Source organism: Manacus vitellinus, unplaced genomic scaffold (assembly GCF_001715985.3).
Source record: "Manacus vitellinus isolate BGI_N305 unplaced genomic scaffold, ASM171598v3 scaffold_27_pilon, whole genome shotgun sequence".
NCBI classification, from domain to species: Eukaryota; Metazoa; Chordata; class Aves; order Passeriformes; family Pipridae; genus Manacus; species Manacus vitellinus.
In genome coordinates, this window is record NW_021940039.1 from 8,071,482 (window position 1) to 8,085,536 (window position 14,055).

The 14,055-nt window shown below is 48.3% G+C and overlaps 1 protein-coding gene across 1 annotated transcript in view; it reads right to left on the reverse strand.

Annotated features, from left to right (window-relative positions):
• Positions 1-1,973: 1,973 nt before the first annotated feature.
• The window catches only part of PAPPA (pappalysin 1), a 181,062-nt gene continuing 168,980 nt past the window's right edge, over positions 1,974-14,055 (reverse strand). Inside the window, exon 22 of the mRNA XM_008920190.3 lies at positions 1,974-7,812. Coding sequence (XP_008918438.1) covers positions 7,705-7,812 — 108 coding nt within the window. The 3' untranslated portion in view covers positions 1,974-7,704. The remainder of the gene's footprint in view (positions 7,813-14,055) is intronic.

Below are 14,055 nucleotides of genomic sequence, written 5' to 3' on the forward strand. Positions count from 1 at the left end.
CAGGGTCTGTGTGTGGGCAGTGAGTTGGGTCTGTACCATGGCCCCCATACACAGTGTGGGGGGTCCTGCTGGAGCAACAATGGTGAGGGAGCAGCACAGCAGGACCAGCGCGGCTGGAACTGAGGGGAGGCAGAGCCCCTGAGGGAGGAAAATCTGTGAAGCTGATGGGCCAGAACAGTGCCAAAGGACTTTACCATTAGTGATCATCAACTGAAATGCCCAGGGAAGCTGTCCCTGGCTGGGGCAGGTGGGCTGCACAAGCTGTGCAGGGCTGAGCCCTGGGCTGCTGCAGGCTTTGCTGGAGCTGCATCTCGTCCAGCCCACCCTCCTCTCCACAAACATCTGCTGTGGCAACAAATGTCACATTTCTGGTGCTGTAGGACCAAAAGCTGCTTAAGCCAATTAAGGTTATTTCACTCATTAGCAAGACCTGACACCCCTGTGGCTGGAGTCCAGCCCGTTCCCTCTGGACCTGTTCATGCCTGTGGGCACGATGTGCCCATCACTGTGCCAACCAAAATGATGATGTTGGGTTGCACAGTCTCATTCTCCAGGAGGAGAGACATGCATCTTCACTGCAGGTGAGCCAGCTCTGAGGAGGGGTGGGAACCAGGTCAGGCTGGTATGTGTGTACATGTTGTGTGTTTGTACTGGGCACAGGGCTTTATCATCACCAGACATGCACGAGCTCACTGTGCATACCTTACCAGGCCTTGGTCTGGCAGGGACTCTGCAAGCCCAGCTATCTCTTCACCACTGGAGACTGATTTATCTCTATTTGTCTGATTTCTCATGTGTCCAAAGGCTCTCTGCATTCAGATGTTAAGCTCTGTAGCTGCACATAGTTTGTTTTTAGCCCTCCTTTCCTCCTAGGTAATACCCTTGAGTCAAGGTACATTCCCACTGGGACTTGTTTTCTAGATGACCATGTTCCACATGTGATGGAGAGGGCGAGCAGAAAACATGGACAGCTTGAAAAACAAAGCAAATTCTTGTTAAAATTAGAAGTGTTCAACCTTCACATTTTCAACCCTCTCACACCAAAACCTCCACCAAGCACCAGCCTGCCCTGAGAGAAGCAGGACCCAAACCACCTTGTCAGAGCCAAACCCACTGGAGGTGAAACAAGCTCTTGGGCTCACGTGGCTCCGGCTGGCGCTGCCTCCCTCCATCCACTGTCGAAACACGGCAGTTTTCCAAACCCCTGCCCAAAAGCAAAGACCTGCAGGACGTGGACAGGGCGCTGTGCAGCTGTGCAGCCAGATGTGGGACCCCACAGCCACACTCAACACCCCCACGGGTACCCGGCGCTGCTCGGGGCCGGCTCGACCGAAAGCAAAGGAGACGTGGCAAGAGCGAGGGGTCCAGTTCAGAACTCTTTAATACAAGCTTATATTGTTTGTGTTTCTGATTCTCTGTTCTCCCAACATCTGGGGACATTAACCCTCATATGTGTGTGAGCATGTGTATGAAGATATATACAAAATCACACAGTTAAATATTTAAGCATACAAGGTATTATATATTTATATAATATAGAACTTTAGGGTATAGGAATCAACAATGGCAAAATATTTCTGATGAATCTGACATAACTTTTTTTTTTTTTTTGGAGTGAAACATGACCTGTTTTTGAAAGACCAGAGGAAGTTGTTGCTTATTAAAAGAAAGAGAAAAAAACCTGTATAAAGAAATTCTGTGAAAATGATTTAAAAAACATCATGAACCAAAAAAAGGACAACTGTTAAAAACTGTATTGAAAAAAAATAAATTAGATGAACAATTGTGTAAATATAAATTAAAAAAGATGACAATCTTAATAAATAAGCTTTACTATTTACATCTTTATATATTGCTTGGAGACTTAAATTAGATCCGTTAAAAACAAACGAACGCAAAATAAAACCCAAAATCGGAGCAGCAAACGTACAGGCGTGAGGTACAGAATTAAGGGTTGAACTGTATTTTGCTTGTTTCTTTTTTTTTTTTTTTCTTTTCTCTTTTATACAGTAGACCAGTAGAATTCTTGTGAAAATAGATCCTCAGCACTTCATTGGAGTATTGGTTGACATGGCTTCCAAAAGGTGCCAAGAAAGATTCCATAATAATAATAATAATAACCATAATAATCATAATAATTATAACAATAATAAAAAGATACAATATGATACATAAATATGGAAGAGCAGTTGGTAATATGAATACATTTTTCTCTAGACGAGATCACAGTTTTATTTGTAAATATTACACTGATATATATATAATATTACACACATAATATTATATATATATCATATATATATTTATATATATATTTATATATATAGTACGGCTCAATCCTGCTCCCAGGGAAGTCAACAACAACAACAAAAACCTGTGTTGACTTGATGGGAGCAAAATTCAGCCCATCATCTGCAGACAGGTACGTAATTACAGAGGCCGTACAATGCAAACTCCGCAATGGTTCCAATTCCCTCTTGAATTGCTGGTGAAATGTTTCGTTAAAGCCCTGGTTCTTTGCACTCAGAAGATGGAAACTGGTGGCTGAACTATGGCCTCACCAAAAGAATGAAAAAAACCCAAAAGACTAAACTAAGCCAGAATGGGAACCAAAGACAACTGGACCTAACACCACCACCAAGTTGCACCAAGGCTCCTCATCGAACACCTGAAGCCAACCCAAGCTCTTGTGTGTGGCCTCAGAGGAAGCGATTCTCACTCTTAGTGAATCTTGGATGTGTAGATCCGGTGAAAAGGGGAGAGTTCAGTTTGCCAAACGAAGACAGAGACAAAACATGAAGCCTCACTTTGCTCCTGCCAAAATGAACTGGGATCTGAACCCCCCAGGTGGCAGGAACAGCCCAACACCAAACCCCTATTGCCCACATTGACCGTAGCTCCAAGGAAATACATCTTGGGCCACCCGGACCTGCTCCTGCTGATGTTTTGGTCGTGCTCCCACTGAACTCAGTGGTCAAGGTCCTTCAGTGAAAGGGGGCTGTCCCCAGGGCTTCAGTGTGCCCAACATATAAGGTCAACTGGAGGCAGGAGCACTGCTGCATCCCCAGCAGGGAGATGGCCTTCCCCACAGCATGGGATGACATGGAAAAAAACGTAAAGTAAATCCATTCAGCTGCACCACTGAGACCAAAATGGGGCCCACAACCATGGAGGTACCTGGAGTGTATCTATGCCGGGCACATGGTCCTCTCCCAGTGGTATGAACGTGCCCAATAACTCTCACTGGGGCCTCCAGGGATCGGGCAGGGGAGGGCAAGATGCTGCTGAAAGGCTGGGAATCTCCACGACATCCAAATCAGTTCAAAGGCCAAACCGCCAGCTCTGAAACCCCTCTGAGCATCCCGGCCTTGGCTGACTTTCACCCCATCCATGGTTGACTTCACCCCATCCCTTCCTGTCTTCTAGCTTGGCCTCGAATGGAAACAACCGGCCGGAGTGTGGGAAGGGGATGGTTGGCACCCCGCTTCCCACCTTTGGGAATCACCTGTCTGCTCAGGTAGCAGCTTTCTCCTTCCCCACTCACTCTTAGTCTCTCTCAGCTCTCTGGGATTCAGACTGTGCAGTGCTTCTGAGTGCAGTAATTAGAGCACAGTGAAATACTGGTTAAATGCGTATGTACAGTTGGATAACGTAAAAATAAGCACAAATACACACTTAAAAAAATAATCTGGAAAAAAAAAAACAAAACCAAACTCCGCCCCCCTCCCCCTACAAACAACAATATACCAGGGGAAAAACCCCTTAGCCTTAGTTCCTGGATTTATCACAACGCACGAGGAAAACAAAACCAGACAATGTTATAAAACCTCACGGTACTTCTAGGGAAATCTACACTTAGTATCTAGCTCTCTACTCAGCTGGCAGAATCGGTGTTTTCCTTTCAAACACACAAAAATAGGCTTTGCTCTTCTTGGATTTGGATTATGCAGATTTTCTTTTCCTTTTCTCCTTTTTTATGTTTTTTTTTTTTTCCTCTTTTATCCCTCTCTGTAAAGCCTCACTTGTTATTTTTTTTTTCCCATTTGAATCAGTCGCAGCAAGAAACTTTTGTTGGCTATCGGGCTTTCTTTTTCTCTCTCTCTCTCTCTCTCTCTCTTTTTTTTTTCCCTTTTTTTTTCTTTTTTTTTTTCTTAAACACAGGTAAAACCTAGAACAAACCGACAGTTACAACCAAGTGAAACCGAAACCGGAAGGGAGGTAGCTGGAACCCGATTCCAAGAGTCCTCTGGTGCCATCCTCCTTTCTCAGCCTGGGTGGGACAGCAGAAGACGCAAGAAAAGCAGGAGGACACCAGCTCAGCCCATCTGCCAGAGGGTGGGGAGGGAGAGGGGTAGCAGCTGATTGGAGTTTCCCACCCCACCATGTTCACCGCTTTCTGCTCCAGCTTTCCCTTCCCCCTGGCCGTGGACATCACCCAGAGCCAGGAGCTGGCTGGTGGCCCCAGGTAAGGTGCAGCCCTGGCTCACTATCTGTGACAGAGAAGATCTTGGCACTAATGTGACCTGGACTTTATGAGCAGCTAAATTTCACCAGTATGAGCACCTCTTCTCTTCCCCCAGACTTCTGGTTTGATGTTTCCCTATGCCGCTGACTCAGGGGTGATGTCCCTCCCACTTCCCACCCAACGGCCACCACAGTCACAGAGGGTCTTTCCTAGGAGTCCACTGGGCATTTGAAGCCCAAACAGTGGTAGATGCTGCAAGGCCATCCAGCTGGCCTTGCCTAAGGTTGGGAGCACAGGGGACAAGAGCTGAGCAGTTTCCTGTGTCCCGTGGCTCCCCTATCCATATCCCTCTGGGTGCATGGTACACACAGCACCTGAAACACAGAGGGCAAAGCTTTGCCCTAATGGAAAAAAATAAAAAAAGTCATTGGATTTAACATGACTCAGAGCAGAACTTTTCCTGCTCCCAGTCCTGTCAGCCCTGCTGGAGGAGATGGACAGTGCCAACGTGGTAGTTAGAAAAAAAAAATCAAATAGCAGCATGGAAAGCCTGCCCGTGGGAAAGGGAGTTGGGGCACCCCAGGACTGCAGGAGTGAAGCTGAGGTGGGAGGCTGTGCTGATGAGAAGCCACCAACTCCCTTGAGCTGAGAAGGTCTCCAGCTCGGCGAGCAGGGGCTGGCCCTGGCTGGCCTGAGGGGCTCAGCTGGCCCCGAGCTCCTGGGAGCCCACAGCAGCAAGTGGCAATAATGCCTGTACAGACCTGTCTCTCCTGGGCACTGTCCGGGGTGGGAGAAGCAGATGGGAAATCTCCTCCATGCTGAGCTCCGTAACTGGGAAAGGCATCTTCAGGATGCATGCAGGACCTGAACTGAGGCTCCCTGCCAGGGTGAAACCCAGGTGGGGTGGAGAGGGAAGATCATGCCCAGATGCCTCAGGCATTGAGGGCATGATGCTTTGGCAGCCTGAAAGGCTTTTGGGGTTGTGAGCTCTTCTCATGGGCTGGATGGCACATGAACAAACTGCCAACAAAAAAAGGGAGGATGAAGGGACCAGAAGAGAACAACAACCTTTCCACAGTTATTTACTTCCCATGTTAGATGGCAAGGGGCAAAAGTGGAAGATTATGCCACTGTTCTCTACACTAGAGGATGCTCAGTCTGACTCCATGGAAAGAGCCCTGATCCCACTGCACCTCCCTTTCCAATACACCCCTGCATGGTGGGGGCAGAGCCATCCTCACAGCTCCCATGGCCAGGCCTTCTCCAGGAATAACTGGAGCTTCCCAACAGACAGCTCCTCACCTTCTAACAACAATCACCTCTCCAGGTCTCTGCATTTTAGTTCTTGAGATTCATCTCTGGTTTATTCCAATAGAAACAACCCCAACAGTGGGTACCAAGAGTCTGGTTCCTTGCACCTACCACTCTTATCAGTTTTCCATTTCTAGCTCTCCTACCCATTTTTACATCCATCTTCATGAGCCAAATGACCCCTCCCCTTACCGTTCTGACTTGCCCCAGTGCCTAAATGTTCAATCAAGCAGAAGTAGGGAAAAATCTTTCAACCTGTCCTTACCTAGTAGACTGTAAAAGTCAGGAGAGTCCCAAGGAACAGGCAGACCCAACACTTTGGAAGGATGCTCTTTTGGATGTGTGTTCTTCCTAGCAGGAGCTGGAAACAGCAGATACATGCCCAAGCCACACTGGAAAGATCTCTGGGATTTCCATGGGATGGGTTGTAGCAGCAGTGGCAGCACTAGATGCCCTGGGCATCTCAGTGGCTCTGTGTGATGAACCCTGTGATGAAAAGAATCACCAAGGATCTGGCACAACATGTTCCCCTCTGGACTGAAACAGAAGGATGGCAGGGAAGTGTGAGATCTGCTGCAGCTAATGCCCTTCGTTCTGGAAGATTACAAGCAGCTAAGCTCCTGGTTTGTTAAAAGGGTCTGACCCACTGCCCTGGCAGCTTAATACTGACAAATATGGCCAAAATTCTAATACTATCTCCTGTGATCCTTCCCCCTTGGCATGTGTCTCCTCCTCTTCCCCTCTCCTGAAAAAACAGGAGCATGAAGCAGTTGTCAGATAGAGACCACTGTAAGAGTGGGGTGGGGGAGGTCTCGAGAACCACTTGGCTGGGTGGAGACCAGAAAGCAGATTTCTTTGGCTGGCTGGTGTCCTTTTTTCTTGCCCCAATGCTGAGGAAGAGACCAGAGGGTTTGAAAGGCAGGTTGTAGGTAAGCTTTAAGGCAGACTGTTTGGTTGCATGGGGTTGTTTTTCACCCTGTCCTGACACAGTAAGGATACTAGTTGAATGGGACATAGCAGCAGGAGTAGCAGCAGCAGACATGCTCAAATGACAAGTGCGGGCGTGAGTTACCCTCTCTGCTCCTCAGAAACAATCATCCATCCACATTCCTCAATGCCAGTCCTTAGACTCCCCACTCCCTGACTCCACCATGGGACCACCTGCCCATCTCCACACAGAAACGTCCCAGAAGCCCTTCAGGCTACAAAGGGGCTTTTTGTTGGCTTTTTGAGGGCAGCAGGGGGAGAAGGAGGAGCTGTACAGAAAGGCCACTGCAGTCTGCTGAGCTCCCTGGCTGGAATTAGCATTCCTGTGAGGAGCAGATGCATCCCACATCTCGAGCTGGCTGGGCGTCTGGCAGGTCACTTGCCAAGAGGCCCAGCCCTGTGGAGATCCTACCCCAACCTCAGTGCCCCGAGCATGTGATACCTTGGCATTCAGCATCAGAAAAGGCTCAGCTTGGAGTCCTCCAAGAGCACAGCCTCTCCCATGAATGGTCTGAGTTGTGAGTGCTGGGGAGGGGAAAGTGTTTTTGCGTTGATCATAATCTCTCACTCTTTCTCTCTTTCTCTACTTATTTCTATAAATATGTGTACATAAATAGTTTGTTTCTCGCCTTGAATCTAGATATGAACTGTTCAAATTAGGTGGGCATAACATGCTGTTTTGATACATGAAAGTCTTCTCGACTTGACTCTTGGTTGGTTGTTTCTCGTCATCACTATTTAAGATATAGTTAATACATAAACCCCTACTTTAGTTCTCCTTGGACAAAAATTAAAGGCAGACTGGTTGAATTCTAAGGGTCCCTGGTGCAGAAACGCCATCCAGTTGAGCAGCTAAATGTTAAAAACGATACCAAAAGGGATGTGGTGTCTCTCCTAGCCTGCCTTGAGCAGTGTGGTCCTCCATTCCACGTCGCTTGGCATTACCCAAGACTGAAGCCACGGAGGTCTTTCTGGTTGTGCTCTTGGGCGTTGGGGTCCCGGCAAGCACACTCTCCTTGTAGGTCACAGGACATAGGAAATGGTGTAACCTGGGGAAGGAAGCCAAAGACACAAAGAAATGAAGGAGGGAACACACCTACAGCAGCCTAGAGAACAAACGAGACCTCTGGAGTGAAATCTTCAGAGATCAGCTGCAACCTTCAGCTGTGTTACATTTTACAGTGATTTATGTTAGTGCTGAGCTGGTGGTGCACTGAGGCCTCGGGTGAGCTACCTGTCTACATGAAAGGCTGTGAAAAGAAGAACCTGGTCAACTCATGTGATTACCTGTCAGCATATACTCCCTTCACAGTTCCCATCAAGCACAAGAACACAACTGGCTGAGGAGACAGGTACTTCTCAGGCAACTCTGGGCCTTTTTAGGGTACTTACCACAGTGCTTGGATCACATTACAGCACCAGCTTCTGAAAGCTAGACTTACCCAAATGGCTGCAAACACTAAAGCACAGCAAAGTTACAAACCCTCATCTCACATGACCAAATCAGAGGCTCACCAAACACTGCTGGGTCTGACAGGTCCCAACTCCAGCCCCCCTGTAGCACTCCTACTCACCTCCAGCATGGGGGCTTTGGGGAACCCTACTCCTGGGACATAATCTCCCCTCCGTAGGGCATCATTCTACAGAAGGGCTTGGGTGCTGCTGCCATGCCTAATTCCATTTGTGCATTTAACTGTGGATGCTCTTGGTTTCAGTTCCTCAGGAATGGAACCAAACACTATCTTGCAGATCAGTGGAGTCCAGCAGAGACTTTGTCTGAACACCTCCCGTGTTTGAGGTCAGGACATGCAGCTAAGGGGCACTGAGGAACTGCAAAGGAATGCAACGAGATGCTGCTACGTGCACTGGCTGCCATCTATCCATGATCCCTCTGGATAAGCATGAGAAGGAGCTGAAACATTACCCTGCAATGCTTAGCTAGTGAAAGTTGATTTGGGCCTATTGCATCATAGTATTTACCTGAAAAATAGGAGGTGGTGGTGGAAAAGTGTCTCACTTGCCCTGAAGTGAATTCCCAAGAATTTCTCCCATCTGCACAGAGCAAATGAGCTCATTCCCCTCCTCTACACTCCTTCCAAGGCAATGCCACAACCTGCTCCAACGTTCCCGGCAAGGGCTGCACTCGCGCGCTCCGTCTGCCTCCCTTGGCTCTGCTGCCACACGTTCACTCTCTCTTTCATAAACACTTTCTCCAGGCTATGAAGCCTGAGTCTGCCTGTTGCCTGTGTATCACCCACAGCACATCTAGGAATGTGGACCCAGCACTGTGCTGTCATCTCCACCTAGACCTTCCACACGTGTCCCTGCGTGTCCAGCGTGTCTTTCTCCTGACGGGAAGGAGGGGTGTGGAGCTTTGTTTCACAACTGGGGAGCCTAAGGCAGGGACATGCTGACAGAGACATTAAATAGCCAAGGCTCATCACCAAATCAGGGCTGGGAGAGCCTCCTCCCTCTGCTTTTGACTTCATTCACACAAGACATGGCCCTCCAGGTAGAACAGGGTGATGGCTCTTCATCACGGCCTTGGAGACTTGTGAATTAAATAACCAACTGCTGAATAATCTGAATCTACAAACTGCGCAAATGTGGAGGTTGCAAAGAAAAGAGATAGTCCGAAAAGTTAAAAGCAAATGAATTCAAATAACTGGCAACTAAGTAAGTTTATAAACTGCAGAAAACAATAGGAGCTTAAGAGTCACTTGATCCAACAGAAGCCAGCCCAAGCAGGACTGTCTTGTATCACAGTGTTATGAATATTCTTAGATAGGAAAACAGAGAAGTCTGCAAACAATGGGGTTTGGGGAGGAGGCTGAGGAGGGTTTGTTTAATGACTAAATTAAAATACTGGAAACAAAAAAGAAAAGATACATGAAAAAAAATTGAGTTTTTCTGTTCACTGTAGAAGGAAACATTTTGGTTTAGATTATCTACTGCATTTCAGGTTTGACCTTTCCCTTCAAGACAAACAAATAAAAAAGACTATTTCACAGCAAACATTATGTCTTCAAATAAAAACCTGTTTCACTTAGAAAATGCTCAAAAAAAATGTTTAAATATGTCTGGAGTTTCCTGCTCTTTTTATTTTTTTACTGAATCATTCAGTTCAGTCTGCATTTGGCAATGATTTTGACTTAGAAAATCCTCCCTGTTGTACAATGAAGTTAATGGTTGGAGGCAAGACCTGGGACCCTGATTCCTTCATTTGTCTTGATCAAGCTTTTTGCTCTCCCTGGCCTGGATTCACTGTGTTTTTCTGTCACAGCCTGACAAAGGTGATTAAGTGGCCCTTTCATTCAAAGGGGAGACAGGGAAGGTGGATTCACCCTTTGCACTGAGCACAGGACAACCACACACCCAATTCAGGCAGTTCAGTAAAGTGGCTGACATTAGTCCTGACAGCCTACTGCACTTCATCTCTGCTGCTGTCCCTGCTTAAGTGGGACATGATGCAGGAACAAAGATCCCAGACATGCTCCCACTTCACCTGCAGGAACATCAGAGCCAAGAGGGAAAGAAAGCCCTGCACGGCTGTGTCTCCAAACCACGGCTGTGTCTTCAAACCCCCTCACCTACTCTGTGGGCTGTGCTCAAACAGTGGCCACAGACACCCAAACTGGCATGAGTTTGCTGTTGCCTGAAGTGCTCTACCTCCTTCATTCCTTCTCCTCCCATTTCTCCTTGTGAGTCCCTTGTTTTCTCCTGGGCTTTCTTACAGCTCACCCTAAGCCTGTGCTCAGCACTGGGGTGACTTGAAAAGGTGCATGTACAAGACTGGATCCCTACTGCATTACAACCAGCTCCTGGTGAGATGGAGCCACTAGAGAAGAAATGTCTTGCTGTGTGTTGTCCTCCAGAAACCCTCTCGTTTCCTAATAGTGGTCATGGACAGAGGAGCAGAAGCTTTCTCTCTGAAGCAGAGCTGTGGCCCCAGGAGCAGACAGCTCCGTGGCTCAGCAGCAGTTCCCAGCAGTGGGTAGCCTGAGTGTAGAAGGGTTTCTTCTTGATCAGATCAGTCTTATTCACTTTATGTCCCTTATGGAGGCTTTTTATGCAATTCGATTTTTACAGTGCTATTGTCCAGATAGATGAATTGTTTTGTCTTATGGCAGTGAGCTCCAGAGATCAGTTTTCTATTATGTGAAAAGGCAGAGATTTCTATGAGCACAGCCACAGTTGTATTAGACATGACAAAATTCTCCAAACACTTAACAGTAATGCGGGGTTTCCACTTTAAACAACATTTACAACAAATACACATTTGAGTTCCCTGAGGACCTGATTTCCATAGGTATTTAGGGAATCTAACCCACACACAGAATCCAGTGGGACTGTCAGAAGTACCCAGCTCAGAGAAAATGTAAAACCCCTTAGAAGAAGGACTGTCTATTGCCTTGGGCTCACACAGTGACAGCCCTCTGGAGTGGATGTGCTAGAAATAATAAATGCTGAACCTTTTGCTGAATGATAGCCCATTTAGGTGTGGAGCCCAGATATACATACTCCAAGATTAACTGCCTATTTTCTTTTTAAATAGGTCTGTGAAAGCCCGACTCATTAACAGAATATATGACCTGCATTGAAATTCCCAGATATACCCATTGTAAAGCCAGTAGTAAGGAATCAGCTCCTCTTCCTTCCACCTGCCAAGCCCTGCATTTCACCGGCATCTATCTCCCTGAAAACCTGGCAAATACCTTGGAGGGCAGGAAGAAAAAGATAAAAATTAAGCTTACAGCCTGGATTAGATGCAGTAGTACAAGATACTGCACCCTCAGACTAACTAAAATAGGTTTAAAAAGGCATAACTGAAGAACACAGCTCCACACGCCTACACGTACCCCCTACACACACACATCTCCTGGAGATGATCCAGAACAGCCATGGAGTGGATGGACAGCACTCAAGGGAATGTGAGTCACCCCAGAACCACACTGGACCACAGACCTATCCATCATCAGGAGAAAACAGACACGACTTACATCATACCCATCACCTAGGGCGTGCAGGGCACCCTGCTCTGAACCCAGAAGAGCAAGGACAGCAGGTGGATGAGGGGCTGGGCAGGAGGATGGCATGGATGTCCTGGGTGTAATGCACAGGAGATCCAAGACACCATCACCTCAACCAACTCACCACCCGTGCTGCACAGGGCATGAACCCAGACTTCATTCTCCACCAAGGCATGGGAGCCCTAAAAATCCTCTCCCACCCCAAACAACAAGACCTTGGATAAAACCCGAGCTGCCTCTTGGAAACAGGGCTGGATTTGTCCTGGATGCCATGCTGCCAACTATGGGAACAAAGACAAAGATACAACAGAGCAGCACAGAACTAGGATCCAGGTCATGGAACGAGTGAGAGGTCACAACTCCTCGCTACACGCATCTATCTGAAGAGGCTGGTGACATCCTAAGGCAGATCCCTGCTGAGAAAGTCCAGTCCATAGGGAACTGGTGGGAATGTTGACAGGAGAAATCCCAGACAGGTACAGGGAGGGATGGGAAACAGCTCTGCAAAGGCTGGGAGCTCGTCCCTGACAGAGGCTGGTATCAGGCTGACCTGGCTGTGCCTCCTGCTCAGCACCTGGGGTTGGCTCACAGCAGCACCAGGGCAGGCAGGATCGGTCCTGGGGAAGGGAGGAGAGCTGCAAAGTGTTGGGAAACAGCCTGTTGTTAGATTTCAGCCCTGAAGTGTTTGCGAAATCTCCCAGACAGGCCTAACTGGTGCTACAGAGGCTGCAGCGCAGGCACAGCCTCCACGGGCAGCGTGGCCTGGGAGATAAGTGTGGCACCCCGTGCTGAGTGTCACGGCCCTGCACCTCCCAGAGCCTCCCAGCTCAAACAACAGGCAGTATTCTGTTCTCTGACAAGGCCCTTGTGGGACAAAAAATGCATCTTGTAAGGGTCTTCTCAGTGTTTTTCGGCATTGAGGTCACCAGCTTGAGATAACGGACAAGGAGCGAGCCCCCTTTTAACTCTGGGTGCTGGTATGCAGGTTCACACCTAGGGCACTGCTCCAGAGGGCCTGGGAAAGGCAAAGACAGAACTGGCAGGAAACCTCCTCTCCATGCAGCACATGCAGTTCTAAAAGCTTGAATTTTTGTTAACTGCCCCACCATAAACCGAGCCTTCCCCCACTGAAACCAGCAAACGCGGCGTATCAAGAGGCAGCTCAGCTGAACCCAACAGATGCTCCGCTCTCTCCGTCGTGTGTAAATTGGGAGCAGCCTCACCAGAACCAGTGGAAGCAGGATGGCCCAACGCCAGCAGGGATTCCCGGGAAAGCCCTGCCCGCATGGATCCCGCATCCCCGCCTGCCCGCTGAGCAGAGCGAGGGAGCCCGTGTGCCAAACCACATGGAGCTCAGTTGCTCAGCAATCAGCTGTGCTTCCTACCCTCGTGCTACTGATTGTGCAAACATGAATGTAATTAGTCTAAATAATCACCAAAGATTTAATAGGAGCCAGACCACCCAGAGGCCAAATAGCTGGCGGTGGAGCAGGGAAGGTTTGTTCGCTGGTTTTTGTAACACTTGCTAATGAAGTGAGGTCGGATAGCAAAGCAAACACCCTCCACTAGCATGTCCCCTGGGAATGCCGTATGTTGTGGGAAGCCCCATGTCCCTTGAAGCCAAGAACGTTCTCTCTCAGGATAGGCAACATGTGCTACTACCATCACTGCTTTTAATTTATTGCCGCCTGGAAAGCCTCCCTGAACGATTATGAAACCAAGCTCTGAGCCCCAAAATAAGCTCCCATCCCAACCCACCCTGACTGAAAACGCTCCTCACATGGCAAACAGCTACAGCCTGAGACCAACACCTCGTGAGGAAGTGAGTTCACCCACACATCGGGGTGAACCAGCGTGCTTGGAGCACTCAGCCGCTTCCAGAGGCATGAAGCAACACTCCACATTGTATCCTTCCTTCCTCCCTGCTCACCCACCATTCATTGTATCTCCCCTGCTAATTATAGAGCCGACAAACACATCCAGCTGGGGACATTCAAGTTGTTGGGAGCAGCACTGGAGCATCACTTCTTCTGGATAAGCAGACTTTCCTCAGCCGGGGTGGTCACTTAGGCTGCTAATGGCACCAACTGCCTCAAAACCATGTTCTGTGAACAGAGCAAGACCTGAGATTCTCCAGCACAGGTCTGTGTTGCAGTTAGAGAGCTGGGAGAAGGCACTTATTTCTCCAAGGAGAGGTTATTTCTGTTGGCTTAGGGGTAGGAGTGCAACAAACCCCCCTCTTTTCTGGGGAGACAGGGACAG